Consider the following 14,600-nt stretch of genomic DNA (forward strand, 5'->3'; position numbering starts at 1 on the left):
TCTTGTAAACAAAGGTCTTTTCTTCTTCCATTTCTTTAATATGGTTCCTTTTTAATTGAATACTAAGAGTTACCTAAGACTGATAAAACGGAAAAGTTTGTAAATGTCCCGAGGACAAAATAATAAAATTCTACAAGAAATAAAGAATAATATAAAGAAAAAGTTTACATTAGTACTTGGACACCTGTGTTGCACCTATGTTATATATCAACTATTACAAATTTATATATTTCTTCTATTTTACTTACTTTTTTTTTAGTTTGCTTCAATAAGAATGCCACTTTTTTATATTTAGTAACTCCTTAGTTTAACATTCTACTTTCAGCCATTTCTATGATTTCAACAGCAACAAGGGAATTCAATTTCGTGATTTCGCGGGTTCCGTCAACAGAGAGCTTCATTATTGGAGATCTTTCGAGAAAATTCGAAAATGCAGGGCCTCTCTCTATAATAAAAACATGAGTTATGCTAATGATGCTGATTTATGGGTACATTTTTGCAATTAAAGTTGCTAATGTTGAAAGTTTTGAACTTATTGAATTTAAAGGTAAATTATATGAGTTTCCTCAGTTTGCATATACGAGTACATCACTGAGGAATTTGGTTTTAAGCGGCTGCAAACTGAGTCCTTCTGGTAGTGTGAACTGGAGTTATCTCCTTTCTCTTTCAATTAGGAACCAGAAATTGAAGGAGGGTGTAGTGGGAAAAGTATTATCTGGTTGCCCTAACTTGGAGTGCTTGGAACTATATCATGTTTGGGGCATTCATCATTTGGAAATCTGCTCTGTGAAGCTGACAAAACTGATCATTGAAGAGTACATGGATGGGAAGCTAGAAATATTAGCCCCATATGTTCATCATTTGCAAATTTTGGGGTCCTGCAAAGGGATACGCTTACACCAGATAAATGTGGCTTCACTTATCACCGCAGTTCTTGACTATTCAAATTTTGATGAGAATTTGGAGGAGGAGTTAAGCTATTTGAAGGAATTTCTTCACGGTGTTGCCCATGTTGAGAATCTTGAATTGGGTCCCTGGTGCATCGAGGTCTGTTCATACTCTTTGCTATCCAATATGTAGAATCTTTTTTCGTTTTGCGAGTTTTTATTTACTAGTTTAGTATCATTAACAGTGCCACTACTTACGATAATCTATTAATTAATTATTTAGTAGTAAATGATTAAATTCTCATGACAAAATCGGTTGGACAATGGCAGCTGATTGAGATAAGACCTTTAGAACAAAATTTTGGATGATGAACTGTTAGAGTAAAGTGTTTTCAATGGACCGAACAACATGTTAAATTGGGATTGTTTTACATTGATCATACACTTCTAAGTCATGTGAATGGGTTTTTCGAAGTTTTCAAAAGTTCATCTTTGGATTACCAAACCAACCTTGAGCACTTTGATTTGACAAAACACAGTTGTATGGTCCAAGCTATGTTCACGAATTATTCAACAATTTGCTTTTCATTTGTTAACTATGTCACATTTCCTTATTTTGGCATGTTGTGGTTTATCTATTTGGTTTATAAGTGCCTTTCCATATTGGAGTTGAAAGGATGGCAGTCTCAGCCATCAAGCCGGAAATTCTTAAAGCTTAATGCAGGCATGGAATCATTGTTCTTCCCTGGAATTTGCAGCTTTCTACAGAGTTCATCAGATCTTGAGACATTGGTTATTGACTGGGTCGATGACAGATCAAGAGTAAATTTCCGTTATACCTTTATTTTTGTAACTTCATGTTATCAATGTGAAACATCTATTAGTGGAAGAAGAAGGCAATATATTTCAACATATTTCTGATCTTACGTACTTTAGGAGTATGTCGCGTGGACTTTCCAAAATGTAGCTGCACCCGTGTTTGATCCTTAAAAAATGCACTACTTTTGGAGTATCCGACACGTATCTGGCCACATTTTCGGAGAGTCCGAGTAACATAGCTTTAGGAAAAAAACTCTTAAACCTATTTTGTCCTTTTTAAAAATTTAAACCACCTCAAGTTACAAAGAGGGGGACTTGACTGCCTTACCTCTTCAAAGTAAAGTAGGAGTTGAACCGGTTCAATCCTCAAGTTAAGAGAAGATTGAGAATGTTCAATGTCTGACAACAGCGTAGACTTGATGAGCTTTACAACAATTGCTTCTAAACTGTGGAGACTTGCTCCCCTGTACATTGATTCCATAAGAACCTAAAAAAGGAAAGTGGAAAGAGTATTCTCAAGTATCATTTGAGGTAACAAAAGGGTCTAACCAGGAAATTCAATTTTTTGCATTATTGGAAGTAAGCTTTGGGCTTTCTGTCGGAATCTGAAGGAGAAGGGAGCTGCCAGTTGTCAACCCTTAAGTGCCTTCGAGCTTCTCTTGATAGTGACTTAAAGCTGAAAAGTTTCCTTCTTTGTGTCCAGTAAGTGACTGTATCCAGCTAAAAAATCGGCTACACCATTAGTTTCTCCACAACCAGGTGTCTCACCTTGAATCAACTCTTTAATCTCATCAATAACATAGTGAAGGTTTTGCAACTCCCGTGGCAGTATTCACAATAAGTAAAGAGTCGGCTTCCACCCAAATGTTTCTAATATAACTTTCAAGACACCATTTAAGCTCACAGGAAAGTGCAAACGCTTCAGTCATTTTGTTTGTTCCATGGCCTAGTGGGACTGCATATGCCATAAATAATATCACCAATAGGGTTCCTCACTATGCGATCTGGTCCACATTGTTCGTGTCTGCAACTGCCATCCGTGTTTAGTTTTACTGATCCTAGATCAAGTTTGCAGCATTTTATTATAGTGCTTGTCCATCGAGGCGAGTATTTCTCTAAATGCTCACAGAAATTGCTCTAGGGATTAGGGAATGTGTAGTCCAATTTTGGAATTTTCATCTGAATGCTGCTTTACAAGGATTTCAGTATCTTCTTTTTAGTCTCGATAGTTGATGATTTCTCTTTGCTAAATCTGCTGCAGCAGCGTGCTTATTGTTGCTTTTTTGTGTAAGAAGTGCATTGGAACTTTTTGGTTCTCTCAATTTGTTTTTCTTACTTCCAACTCCAACACGCGCCTTCGAGCAACCTCTTCTGCAATAATCTCTTTCCTAATACACTCCTTCTCTATCTCTTCCCTCAATATTGACTCATGGGCATTGCTAATAGAGTCTTGAAAATGACGACCAATATGAGGGGCCATGTAACCAACTATAAAAACAAAAAAATAAAGAGAGTAAAAATTTTGCGTCTTTCTAGGATAGAAACTGAAAATACAATAACAATATATCCAGTGTGATCCCACAAGTGAGTTATGGGAAGGGTAGTGTATGTGTAGACTCCCATCTTGTACATATAGGGATGTTGTTTCTGATAGAAACCAGGCTCAAGGAAAGCGCGGATAGAAACTTAAAAAAAAAAATGCCAGGTCCGGAGAAGGGCCAGACTACAGTCTTACCCTAGATTTCTTCAAGAGACTATTTCCGCTGGTCGAACCCGTGACCTCCTGGCCACATGGTAGTAACATTACCAGTTTCGCCAAGTCTTCACTTCAGAAACTAAAAATATTTTCAAATATTATTACAAACCTGGGAATGGGATGGTTTGTTGATCAGTGGAAGGAGTGAGGCCTGAAATCTGATGTTGTATTATACTCCTTGATTTTGAAGGTTGTTGATCAGATTCAGGGGATGTAAAATCCTTCATTGCTATTTCTGTGATGAGAGTTTTTGAAAAACAACAGAAAATTAAAGGGGGGAATAAATTGATTGACTATAGAGGAAGGTGAAGAGAGCGTAAGGCGCTGTTTGAGTTGGAAGTGTATTTTATGACAGTTACAATTTGAAACCGAATCATATCGAGTTTAATTAGGTATAGTATTAGTATAACATTTTAAGAAACCGAATACCGAACTAAAATATCTATGTCACAATACTTTCATGCGTAAGCCAATTCTGCAGTCAACTTTTTTGTAGTAAGAAAAAAATGTTTAACAAGGGATAGAACTCACCTTCATGCAAAGAGATAAATGATCATCTTCAGTGAAGCTTTGAAAATTTTCTTGTTGTTTGCATGTACTTCTTTGTAATATTTGCTAAGCACTTGACATGCTCAAGAATCTATAAATGCATCAATTTTTAATTTTATCCACAATCAACTCCTTAGCTTTCTACTTCCGTCTAAGGAGAATAACTGGTTAATACTGTGGATTCTTTCCTACAGGACCTACTGTCAAGGTACACAGACGAGGATGAACAGGTCAAGAGGTTTGAGACCCATAATTTTAATTGCTCATTTCCACATTTGAAGACCATAAAGTTCATTAACTTTCTTGGACCATTAATTGAAAATAAGTTTGTAATGCCATTGGTAAAATATTTGCTCAAGAGTGCAACAGCGCTAGAAAAATTTGTCATTGCTGCCGGATTCATAGGGAGTGATTTGTCTTGGGATTTTGTTGAAATGGAACAGGAGTTCCTAAGCTTTCCAATATCCTCTCCTCACGCTTCAGTTGTCTTTTCTCATCGATAATTTTTGTCTTCTCTGGTTTGTATTGATTGCTACATACTTAGCAAATGTTAGTTTATGTTTGAAACTGCTGTGCAGGTGATGGACAAGTTTAGGATTGTACTCGTCAGTGGAGTTTTTAATAGTTCTTCATGATGTGATCATCATGCAAGAGATGTTGCTCGAAAATGCTTTGTGATTTCTATTCATATTGTTGAATCCTGATCATGTTTTTTATACTATGAAAATGTAAGTTTGAAAATTATTTTGCAGAAATAGTATTGCAAGATTATTACGTGTCCAAGGGCTTGTTTATGTTGGCCTGTGTTATTATCACAATTCAGAAGCATACGAAAGGCAAAATTTTGGAATTGTTTTTGCTGAAAATGAATTTACTGCAATAGACTTGTTTATATAGTCTATGACTAGTATCTTAAGGTAAGATATGATCTGTTTGAGGTCACTTGTGTACCTCTGGATTCTTACCAGTGGTTAATTGATTTCAGTCCAGTACGGACTCACCACAGTAACCAGACGCTAGCAAACCAACGGGTATTTCTGTTGTGAAAGTTAGAGTGGCTTTTAGTAACAGAGCAGGATAGCTTGTATGGTTTTATTCCTTTGCTGTAATTTTCCTTTTTAAAGCCTCAGAAATGTCTTTCAATCCAACAGATTGTTATTGAATTGCCACACCCCCAACACCCCTCTTTGTCTAGTTATGGTTGTAGGTAACTTAACCTGATGGTGTAGAACAGCGCTAAAATGTAGTGAATACAAGTTAATATCGCAAGTTATTCATCGGCTAAGATTTTCGGAGCGCTGCTGTTGTCCCTTTCTGCATAACTGGAATATCAGCCCCTTTTTGTGCAGCAGACAGTCACTCCTTCCATCCTGTTAACAACACAATATACAAGTTCTCAAATAGTAGTCCTGCAAATTATGCATTTCCTTTTGATGGTTCATTTGCAACAAGTAATGCATTTTTCTTTTCTTCTCACAACTTAAATATAACATCTGCAGTCAATAACTAAAGGACCAGTAAGAAATATCAAGGGAAAAACGTGATAAATTAGACTTATAGTCATCTTCAGTTCATATAGATGACCAAACAGGGTTAATAGATGCTTTATTGGTCAAAAAACCATATCATTATATAAACAGTTAGGGGTCGTTTGGTAACAATAGTACTGAATATGCTGTATTAATAATGTTAAAATTAGTAATACTGAGATTAGTTATGCTAAAGCTATTTCTATCAACTGTTTAGTTTGTTGTATTAAAAATAACATGCATTGCATTATTTTTTAAAAAAAATTGTTTGTTTACAAAATACCCTTCACATTCTTTGGAAAGAATTTGGAAAAGATTTTGAAAGAGCATCTTTGTCTTTATACATGCTTATCCATGTATTAAAAATTATAATATTGCTAATGCTATGGTTTGCTATGTATAAGATTATTACTGTACATAAATTAAAAAACACTACCAAACAAGGAATTAATAATACCAAAGCTAATACATGTATTATTTTTCATAATACATCCTACCAAACAACCCCTAGACACAAAGCACCTAATATAATCACCAAGGCAGAAACAGTGCTCATAACATAGGTTGAAGATGAGCAGAAATGGCAATTGGCACCCTACATTTTCAATTCACATTACTAATATATAAGTGAGAGGTAAGAAGCTGGAGATCAACATGGCTGCTTGTTCTCTTTAGATGATACACTTCAAATTCAATTTATAACGTGATCAATTTGGTCTAATATTCTGCAATCTCTCAACCCATTTTTATAACATCAGCGATATAAGCAAAAAGATATCCTTAATCATCTTGATTGCAGATATTGAATATACGTTGTCAAAAGAAGAGAAAAATGCATTACTGCAAATGAATCATCAAAAGGAAATCTTGTATGGCAGTTTGATTAATAATAAGCAATCACCATTGAAATAAACAACTCTCCCAGAACATTCAAGTTGCATTAACAAACCTTTTGAACTAGGATTAGTAGTCTTTAAAAAAATCTGCAACCAAAAGACTCAACCTTGTGAGATAGAAAAGATGAATTTTGTCTATTTTTCACGACCCAAGCCCATGACACGTATTGTCCGCTTTGGGCCTAGGCCCATACGGATTTGTCTTTTTGGGCTACGCCATATCGCGTACCATGCGAACTTGTATCATGCCTTATAAAGCTTTTTACTTTCCTCTCTCAATTCCGATGTGGGATTCGCCTAAGTAACATGTGCACCCCTTCTCCAGAAGCTTGTCAGCCTAGAAGTCTGCCAATCCTGCTTGACCCGCCCTCGTCAACCCGCCAGTAAAATGCAGAAAATGAATATTACTGGCCGAGCAGTAAGACCATGCCGGTGAGTGCAAAAACTATGCACAACTCAGGCTACTCCTGAATGCAAAGTCTATCACAGCAATAAACTTTTCAGTTTACACCAAAAAGCAACTAAATTCAAACGCTTATTTTTTAGTTAAAAGTGACTTCTGCTTTTCTTTCAAAACACATGCTATTTCTTTCCTTTTGTGATACCAAAGCATACCTGCTGGCACTAGGTTCCACTGCTATCGTTCCTTCCTAAGGTCTTTAACCGTCCAAGTAGATAAATATTTCTTCCACCAATTAAAAATAACATACACAAGCAGAAACAAGTCCGTGGACAGTAATGAATCTTGAAATACTATTCTTGCAAAATGATTTTCAACCTTAAATTTTCATAGTATAAAAGCAATCAATTCAGCAATATGAATATTCATAACAAAATATTTAGAGCAAGCTTTCTTACATGACGATCAGAGAATAAACACACTTTTACTTGCGCATGAAGAACTATAACAACTCCTTGGATACTGACAAATGTAATCAATACAAAGAGGGGCCATAAGAAAAGACAACTGAAGCGTGAGGAGAGGATCTTGGAAAGCTCAGGAGCTCCTGTTCCAGTTTAACACAATCCTGAGACACATAGCCTTTGCATCCGACAGCAATGATGAACTTTTCTAGCACTGTTGCATTCTCGAGCAAATACTTTATCAACGGCAGTACAAACTTGTTTTCACTTAATGGTCCAACCATGTTAATGAACTTGATGGTCTTCATTTGTAGCAATGAGCAGTTAAAATTATGTATTTTCTCAAACCTCTTGCAATGTTCATCCTTATTCTTGTACCATGGCAGCACGTACTGGTGCTGTAAGAAAGAATCCGCTAATATTAACCAGTTATTCTCTTTAGATGGAAGTATAAAAGCCAAGGAATTGATTGTGGATAAAACAAAAAAGTGATGAATTTCTAGATTCAAGGAACATGTCAAGTGCTTCACAAATGTTACAAAGTAGTACTCCTCACTGTTTCTCTTTTTTAGTTCTCATGGAAGGAGCCTCCACAAGTTGGAAGCTATTGTTGTAAAGCTCATCAAGTACTTAGGCTACTTATGTTTCACATTGCAAATAGGAGTCCAATACAGTAACACTTTTTTTGCTAAAACATTAGGGGCTTATTTCCTATGCTTTTGTCAAAGAACCTTCTCAATCTTCTCTTTACTTGAGGATTGAACTGGTTCATTTCTTATCTTTTCTTAAAGAGGTAAGGAAGAGAAATTTACCAGTAAGGCAGTTTAAATTAAAAAAAGGTTTTATGATTTTTCTCCTAATGTACTTAAGATCAGAAATATGTTGATGTATATCGTTTTCTTCTTCTACTAATAGTTGTTTGATATAAGATAACATGAAGTATAACAAAAATAAAGGTCTAAAAGGAAACTTACTCTTGATCCATAATTAGACCAGTCAATGACCAATGTCTCAAGATCCAACGAACTCTGCAAAAAGCTGCAAAATCCAGGTAAGTCCAACTGTTCTAAGGCTGTGTTAAGCTTTAAGAATTTCCGGCTTGAAAGTGGAGGCTGCCAACCCTCCAACTCCAGTATGGACAGGCACTTATAAACCAAATAGATAAACCAGAACACGTCAAAACAAGGAAATGTGACATACTTAACAAATGACATGCAAATTGTTGAATAATTTGTAATAACAGCTTGGACTATATGACTTCTGTTTTGCCGCAGCAAAGTGTTCAAGGTGGTTTAGAAATCCAAAGATGGACTTTTAAACACTTGGAAAAACCCATTCACATGACTTAAAGAGTATTGTTGAGCATCTATTCCTTCATTGTAATTTCTCAAGACAATGCTGGGAACTCTTTCTTTACTATCATGGGTGTATCTCTGTCATACCACAGAAGATCAGCAATTTGTTTGGAAGTTTGGAAAGCTCAGAAAATGAAAAGAAACCTAAAGCAAATATGGAAGACTATTCCTATATGTATATTGTGGACTGTCTGGTTGGAGAGACACAAAGCAAGCTTTGAAGAAAAGAGGGTACACATTGCTAGAGTCAAAAACAAATGTATCAAGAATCTATTTTACTGGTGCTGTAGCAATACCCTAGATAGGATGAAACATATGGGGAAACATGAAATATGTTTTGACTGGAATGCTGTAGTAGCTTAGTAGCAGCTTATACTTGTACTTGTACCATCTTGGTATCATTTTTAATAAACGCATTTTACTCATATTAAAAAAAAGAGTATGATCAATGTAAATCAATCCACATTTTTCATGTTGTTCTTTCCATTGCAAGCTCTTTATTCTCACAGTTCATTTTCAATCTCCTGCCACTTATCAACTAGATTGGCCATGAGAATGTAATTCTTTGATTACCAAATTAGTTATCAGATTATCCTAACTAGCAGCACTGTTAATGTTACTAAACTGATGATTCAATAGCAAATAAAAAGTCCCTAAACGAAAAAGAAGTTTCTGGATTTTGGATAATGAAGAGTTTGAATAAACCTCGATGCACCAGGGACTCAATTCAAGATTCTCGACATGGGCAACACTGTGAAGAAGCTCCTTCAAATAGCTACACTCCTTCTTCAAGTTGCGTTGACCAAACTCTAAACCAAGGAATGCAGTGAGGAGTGAAGCCACATTTCTCTGCTGCAAGCATATTGTACTGTAGAAACTCAAAATTTGCAAATTTTGAATATAGGGGCCTAATATTTCAAAACAAAAGTCATGATTGTGAAAGTATTGATCTTCTATGATCAATTCTCTTAGCTTCACAGAGCTGATTTCCAAACGACGAATGCCCTTAACACTATCCAGTTTCAAGCACTCCAAGTTAGGGCAACCCGATAATATCTTTTCCATTACATCTTCCGTCAAATTGAGGTCCCCAATTGAAAGAGAAATGAGACTACTCCAGTTTACACTACCAGAAGGGTTCACTTTGAGCATGCTCAAAACCAAATTCTTAAAGGACGTATTCTTAAACGCAAACTGAGGAAACTCATATATGTCAGTGACACCTAGAATATCAAGAGCAAAATCTTCAACATTAGCAATTTTAGTTGCAAATTCTACCCATAAATCAATATCTTTTACATAATGCTTACAGTACACATAGAAAAATACCCTAATTTTTCGGATTTTCTCGCAATACCTCCAATGATGAAGCTCTCTATTGATCGAAGCCATGCGGTCAAGAGTCTCCTTTCGGCTGGAACATCTGGGGAACTCGAAATCGAGTGATACTGTAACAGACTTCCAAATAAACCGCCATCGCTGAGATAATACGCTGGTTCGCACAACTGCTTTTCCCTCCGGTAACAAAGAGAGAATGTCGAGTAGAATCGGGTCGGGCAAATCGCTGAGTCGGTCTCGGTCTCCTCTCGCCATGATTTTCCTCTGCATTTCCATGGAGTACAACTTTCAGTTGGGCTTTGAATTTGGATGCAGCACATACACAGTGTTACGCGGCGCCTTAGTGAAGTCGTAAGGCTAAGCAACCGATGTGTGCGGTTGCTATGCTCCAACTGAGATTCTCGCTGTACGTTAGACTAGATTGTCAGTACTGTACGGGAAAATCAATGTCGTGAGCAATTGAACAGCGGAAAATGAGCAACTGATGATGAAAGCTGATGATTGTATTGATGATGATGATGATGAAAGCTATTACAAGATGCAATGCGGTGTCGGGGGAGAGACACCAGTACAGAGAATTGTTTGAATGCTTGAATGTTTGAATGCTTTGGTCCCCCTTAATAATGCTTAAAAAAAAAAACCCAAAGTTACATGAGTTGACCTAAGAAAGTTGTAGAAGCACACTGAAAATGAATGAAGTAAAACTACTCTATAATTACAATGAAAAGGACTTAGTCTTCTATGGAAGCAAGTCCGATGGCAGCAACTTTGTCTTGAGCAGCAGGGTCTGCGCGCGCAATGTTGTGGGCGCGCGCGGCACTATTTGGATCTGCCAGCGGCTGGGCGCTGGTGCTTGGCATTGGGTCTGCGCGCGGGACACTGTCTGGGTGTGTGGCGCTGATGGCAACATGATGATTTGTGCGCGCGGCATTGTCGGTGCGCGCGGCACTGATGGCATTGGCCAGCCGCTGGGCGCTGGCATTGATTATCGGTGGGGCGACAGAGGCGCATGCTCGCTTGTCACTTGGCGCTGCCGAGACCACGGGGCCGACCGTGGCGCTAGGTGTTGGAAGGCTTGCCGGGACGCCACGGGGCACGTCCAAGGGGTCATGGGTCGATGATGAAAAGCAGCCCATGACATTCTCCCCCACCTGAGTTGGCGACGTCCTCAGAGCCTTACCTGCAGGATGATGATAATTGGTCAGGCTCTTGATGGCTGGGAGGTCTGTTCCCCTCAGTGCTGTGAGATGTCTTTCTGAATGATCTTCCATGCATTTCTGAAATGGCCTGAGGCGGCTGACATGGAAGACTGGATGGATTTTCCACCAGGCTGGTGTGTTCAGCTGGTATGTGGATTTCCCGATGCGCCTTTCAATGGAAAAAGGCCCGATGTAGCTTGGCAATAGGCGAGGATCTTGGGTCCTCTTTGCAAACAAGTTCCGCCTCGGGGTTCTTACCATCACTTTGTCCCCTGCTTGATGTTGGGCAAAGCGACGGTTTTGTTCGGCATGCCTCGTTGCCCTGTCTTGGGCATTGACAAGATAGCTCCGCACTATCTTCAAAGTTTGTTCCCATTCTGTAGAGAAACTGGCAGCTCGATGAGATGATGGTATGTTTGGTGCATTCACATTTTGTGGGAGTAGCGGTTGCTGTCCGGTAATAATTTCAAAAGCGCTTTTGTTTGTATGGGCGCACTTTTGTGAATTGAAACACAGCTGAGCAGCATCCAGAAGCTTCACCCAATGTGTTTGTGACCCGGTTACAAATTGGCGGAGATATTCCTCCAGCATGTCATTGAACCGGTCTGTTTGATCACATGTTTGCTGATGATGATGATTTGAGTTGTAACTCAATTTGGATCCGAGGCAACTGAAGAGTTGGGTCCAAAACTTGCTAGTGAAGCGTGGGTCGCAGTCACTAATGATGTTGCTGGGCATACCCCAATGTTTGACAACATGGGAGAAGAAGAGTCGAGTTGTTTCTTCTGCCGATATGTTCTGTGGGGCTGCGATGAAGGTAGCATACTTGGAAAACTGGTCTACTACCACCATGATGGTTGCATGATTTCCGACCTTGAGTAATCCTGTGATGAAATTCAGGGAAATGCTTTCCCAAGGTCTCTGTGGGACAAGTAGCGGCTCCAAGAGTCCCGCTTGTGCTGAGTGATCCGACTTGTCCTTTTGGAATGCTTGACAAGTCTTCACACAATGAGGGGCGCCATGAGCTGTTGGACCCCGATGATGTGATGTCTGTTTGATGATGTTGAGGGTAGCCGAAACTGTGGGTTCAGGTCTATTGGTTCCCTCCTTAAATTGCATGGCCGTGATGTTTCCAGCAGCCATCTTCTTGGATATGCAAGGTATGGTGTGGGGTTTGGCCCCGTTGTCTCCCATCATTAGGAGCATGTTGGCATATGGTACTGGGATGGTGTTGGTCTGCCTGAGGAATTCCAATCCCACTATCAGTTCGAAGTCATCGATGATAGCTATGCGTAGGTCGAATATTCCCTTGTATGGGCCAAGTTGGATTGGCGCTTCTTTGGCTATTCCACTCACTTGCTGAGATGGAGAGTTGATAGCCTTGACACGACCCTTGCATTTTTGCACTGCTAGACCGAGGCGTTGCACCTGAGTTGAGGCCAGGTAGTTGTGGCTAGCACCCGTGTCTATCAATGCCCGAATAGGTCTGCCGTTTACTTTCATGTCAACGAACATTAGGGTCCTCTTTTGTGATGTGGGAGGCCTCTCGTCCGCCTTTCCTTTCCCTTTCTTGTCGATTGGGAATGCCTTCTTCTTGGGGTTGCCAGTACTGGTTCCCGCCAAGGTATCATGAATGGGAATGCCGATATCTTCTTGGGGAATGCGTTGAAGGCCCCTACCTGTTCTTCGCCGACTGAGCCGTCATGATCTGACTCATCATCGTCAACAGTTTGTTGAGCATTGATTTGTGTATTGGGGCATTGATTGTTCCAATGTTCCCCGCCGTAATGACGGCATTCTGATGGGGGCTTTCTCCCCTGATTGTTGTTGACTGATGCAGTAGTGTTACTGCTTGAGGAAGGAGTCTTGGATTTGGATGCACCTCGATCTCCTCCATTTCTGTTGGGGCCACCGTTGCTAGGTTGGCTCCCGTTGTATCCCCCTCTGACAGGCAGCGGGGGCCTATCCTTCTGAGTTTCCAACTGATAATCCCCAAGGCACTCTGCAGCTTGAATGGCCTTGGGCACGGTATCTACCCGTTGTCTTTGTAGTTCCATACGAGCATGAGGTTTCAAACCTTCTATGAATGCGAACAGTTTGTCTTTGTCCCCCATATCCCGTATGTTTAGCATGAGTGCGGAGAATTCACGCACGTAGTCCCGCACCGACCTGGTGTGGCGGAGTTCACGCAACTTTCTTCGTGCATTGTATTCCACATTTTCGGGGAAGAACTGTAGGCGTATGGCGGCCTTCAGTTCTGCCCATGTCTGGAGAGTATCTTCACCGGCCCTGATGGCTTCGTATTTGACTCGCCACCAGAGTTTTGCATCGCCTTGAAGATACATGGCAGCAGTTGCTACCTTCTTGGATTCCTCCAACTGTCCAACGGCATCGAAGTATTGTTCGATGTCGAAGATAAAGTTTTCCACTTCTTTAGCATCCCGGGCTCCGTTGTATGGCTTGGGCTCCGGAATTTTCAGCTTTTGTGGAATGGGGGCAATGTTCATGGCAACCCTGATGTGGTTTTCGCCTCCTTTGAGCAGGCTTTGAAGGGCAGCATTGACAACATTGAGCTGGCCTGTCAAGTTGTCTATGGTTTGCTGCATGACGGTCAGTCTGTCTGCCTCTAGTTCCCGATGGGCTAAATCCTCGGCACGCTCCTGTTGGAGGTCCTCGAATTTGCCATGAATTTTGGTTGCCTCGACGGCAGCCGTTTGTCGGTCTTCCTCAGAGTCTTGACTGATGTTTGCTATGTCATTTTCGGCCTGCCGCATTCTGCGGTCCAGGTCGTCCAACCTTTGCACTAGGCTGGTTTTTAGATCAGGCAACATATGCACGATGGGCCGTAATGCGTCAACCGTCTCTTCTAGGGTCGTGATGCGATCCCCATAATTCATCATGGTCAGAAATGGTGATGATGATGGCAATGAGTTCCCTCGTCCGATGTCGAGCCTTCCTGAAGTTCCTTGGAAGGGCGACATAAGGCTAAGCAACCGATGTCAGTGCGGTTGCTATGCGCCAACTGAGGTCCTCGCCGTACGCTAGACTAGATTGTTAGTGCCGTACGGGAAAACCAATGTCGTGAGCAATTGAGCAGCGGAAAATGAGCAACTGATGATGAAAGCTGATGATTGTATTGATGATGATGATGATGAAAGCTATTACAAGATGCAATGCGGTGTCGGGGGGGAGAGACACCAGTACAGAGAATTGTTTGAATGCTTAAATGTTTGAATGCTTTGGTCCCCCTTAATAATGCTTAAAAAAAATAAACCAAAGTTACATGAGTTGACCTAAGAAAGCTGTAGAAGCACACTGAAAATGAATGAAGTAAAACTACTCTATAATTACAATGAAAAGGACTTAGTCTTCTATGGAAGCAAGTCCGATGGCAGCAACTTTGTCTTG

General features: G+C 40.0%; 2 protein-coding genes across 2 annotated transcripts; one reads left to right on the forward strand and one right to left on the reverse strand.

Annotated features, from left to right (window-relative positions):
* Positions 1-318: 318 nt before the first annotated feature.
* Positions 319-4,621, forward strand: LOC107764587 (F-box/LRR-repeat protein At3g03360-like). The gene is made up of 2 exons (XM_075230553.1): positions 319-1,047; positions 4,206-4,621. The coding sequence occupies exons 1-2, from the start codon at positions 466-468 to the stop codon at positions 4,512-4,514; spliced, it is 891 nt and encodes a 296-aa protein (XP_075086654.1). The 5' UTR covers positions 319-465; the 3' UTR covers positions 4,515-4,621.
* Positions 4,622-7,206: 2,585 nt separating this feature from the next.
* Positions 7,207-10,509, reverse strand: LOC107760511 (F-box protein At5g03100). The gene is made up of 3 exons (XM_075230554.1): positions 9,361-10,509; positions 8,275-8,445; positions 7,207-7,698 (listed from the first exon to the last, which is right to left on the reverse strand). The coding sequence occupies exons 1-3, from the start codon at positions 10,267-10,269 to the stop codon at positions 7,372-7,374; spliced, it is 1,407 nt and encodes a 468-aa protein (XP_075086655.1). The 5' UTR covers positions 10,270-10,509; the 3' UTR covers positions 7,207-7,371.
* Positions 10,510-14,600: the final 4,091 nt, after the last annotated feature.

The sequence above is a fragment of the Nicotiana tabacum genome, chromosome 15, assembly GCF_000715075.1.
Source record: "Nicotiana tabacum cultivar K326 chromosome 15, ASM71507v2, whole genome shotgun sequence".
NCBI classification, from domain to species: Eukaryota; Viridiplantae; Streptophyta; class Magnoliopsida; order Solanales; family Solanaceae; genus Nicotiana; species Nicotiana tabacum.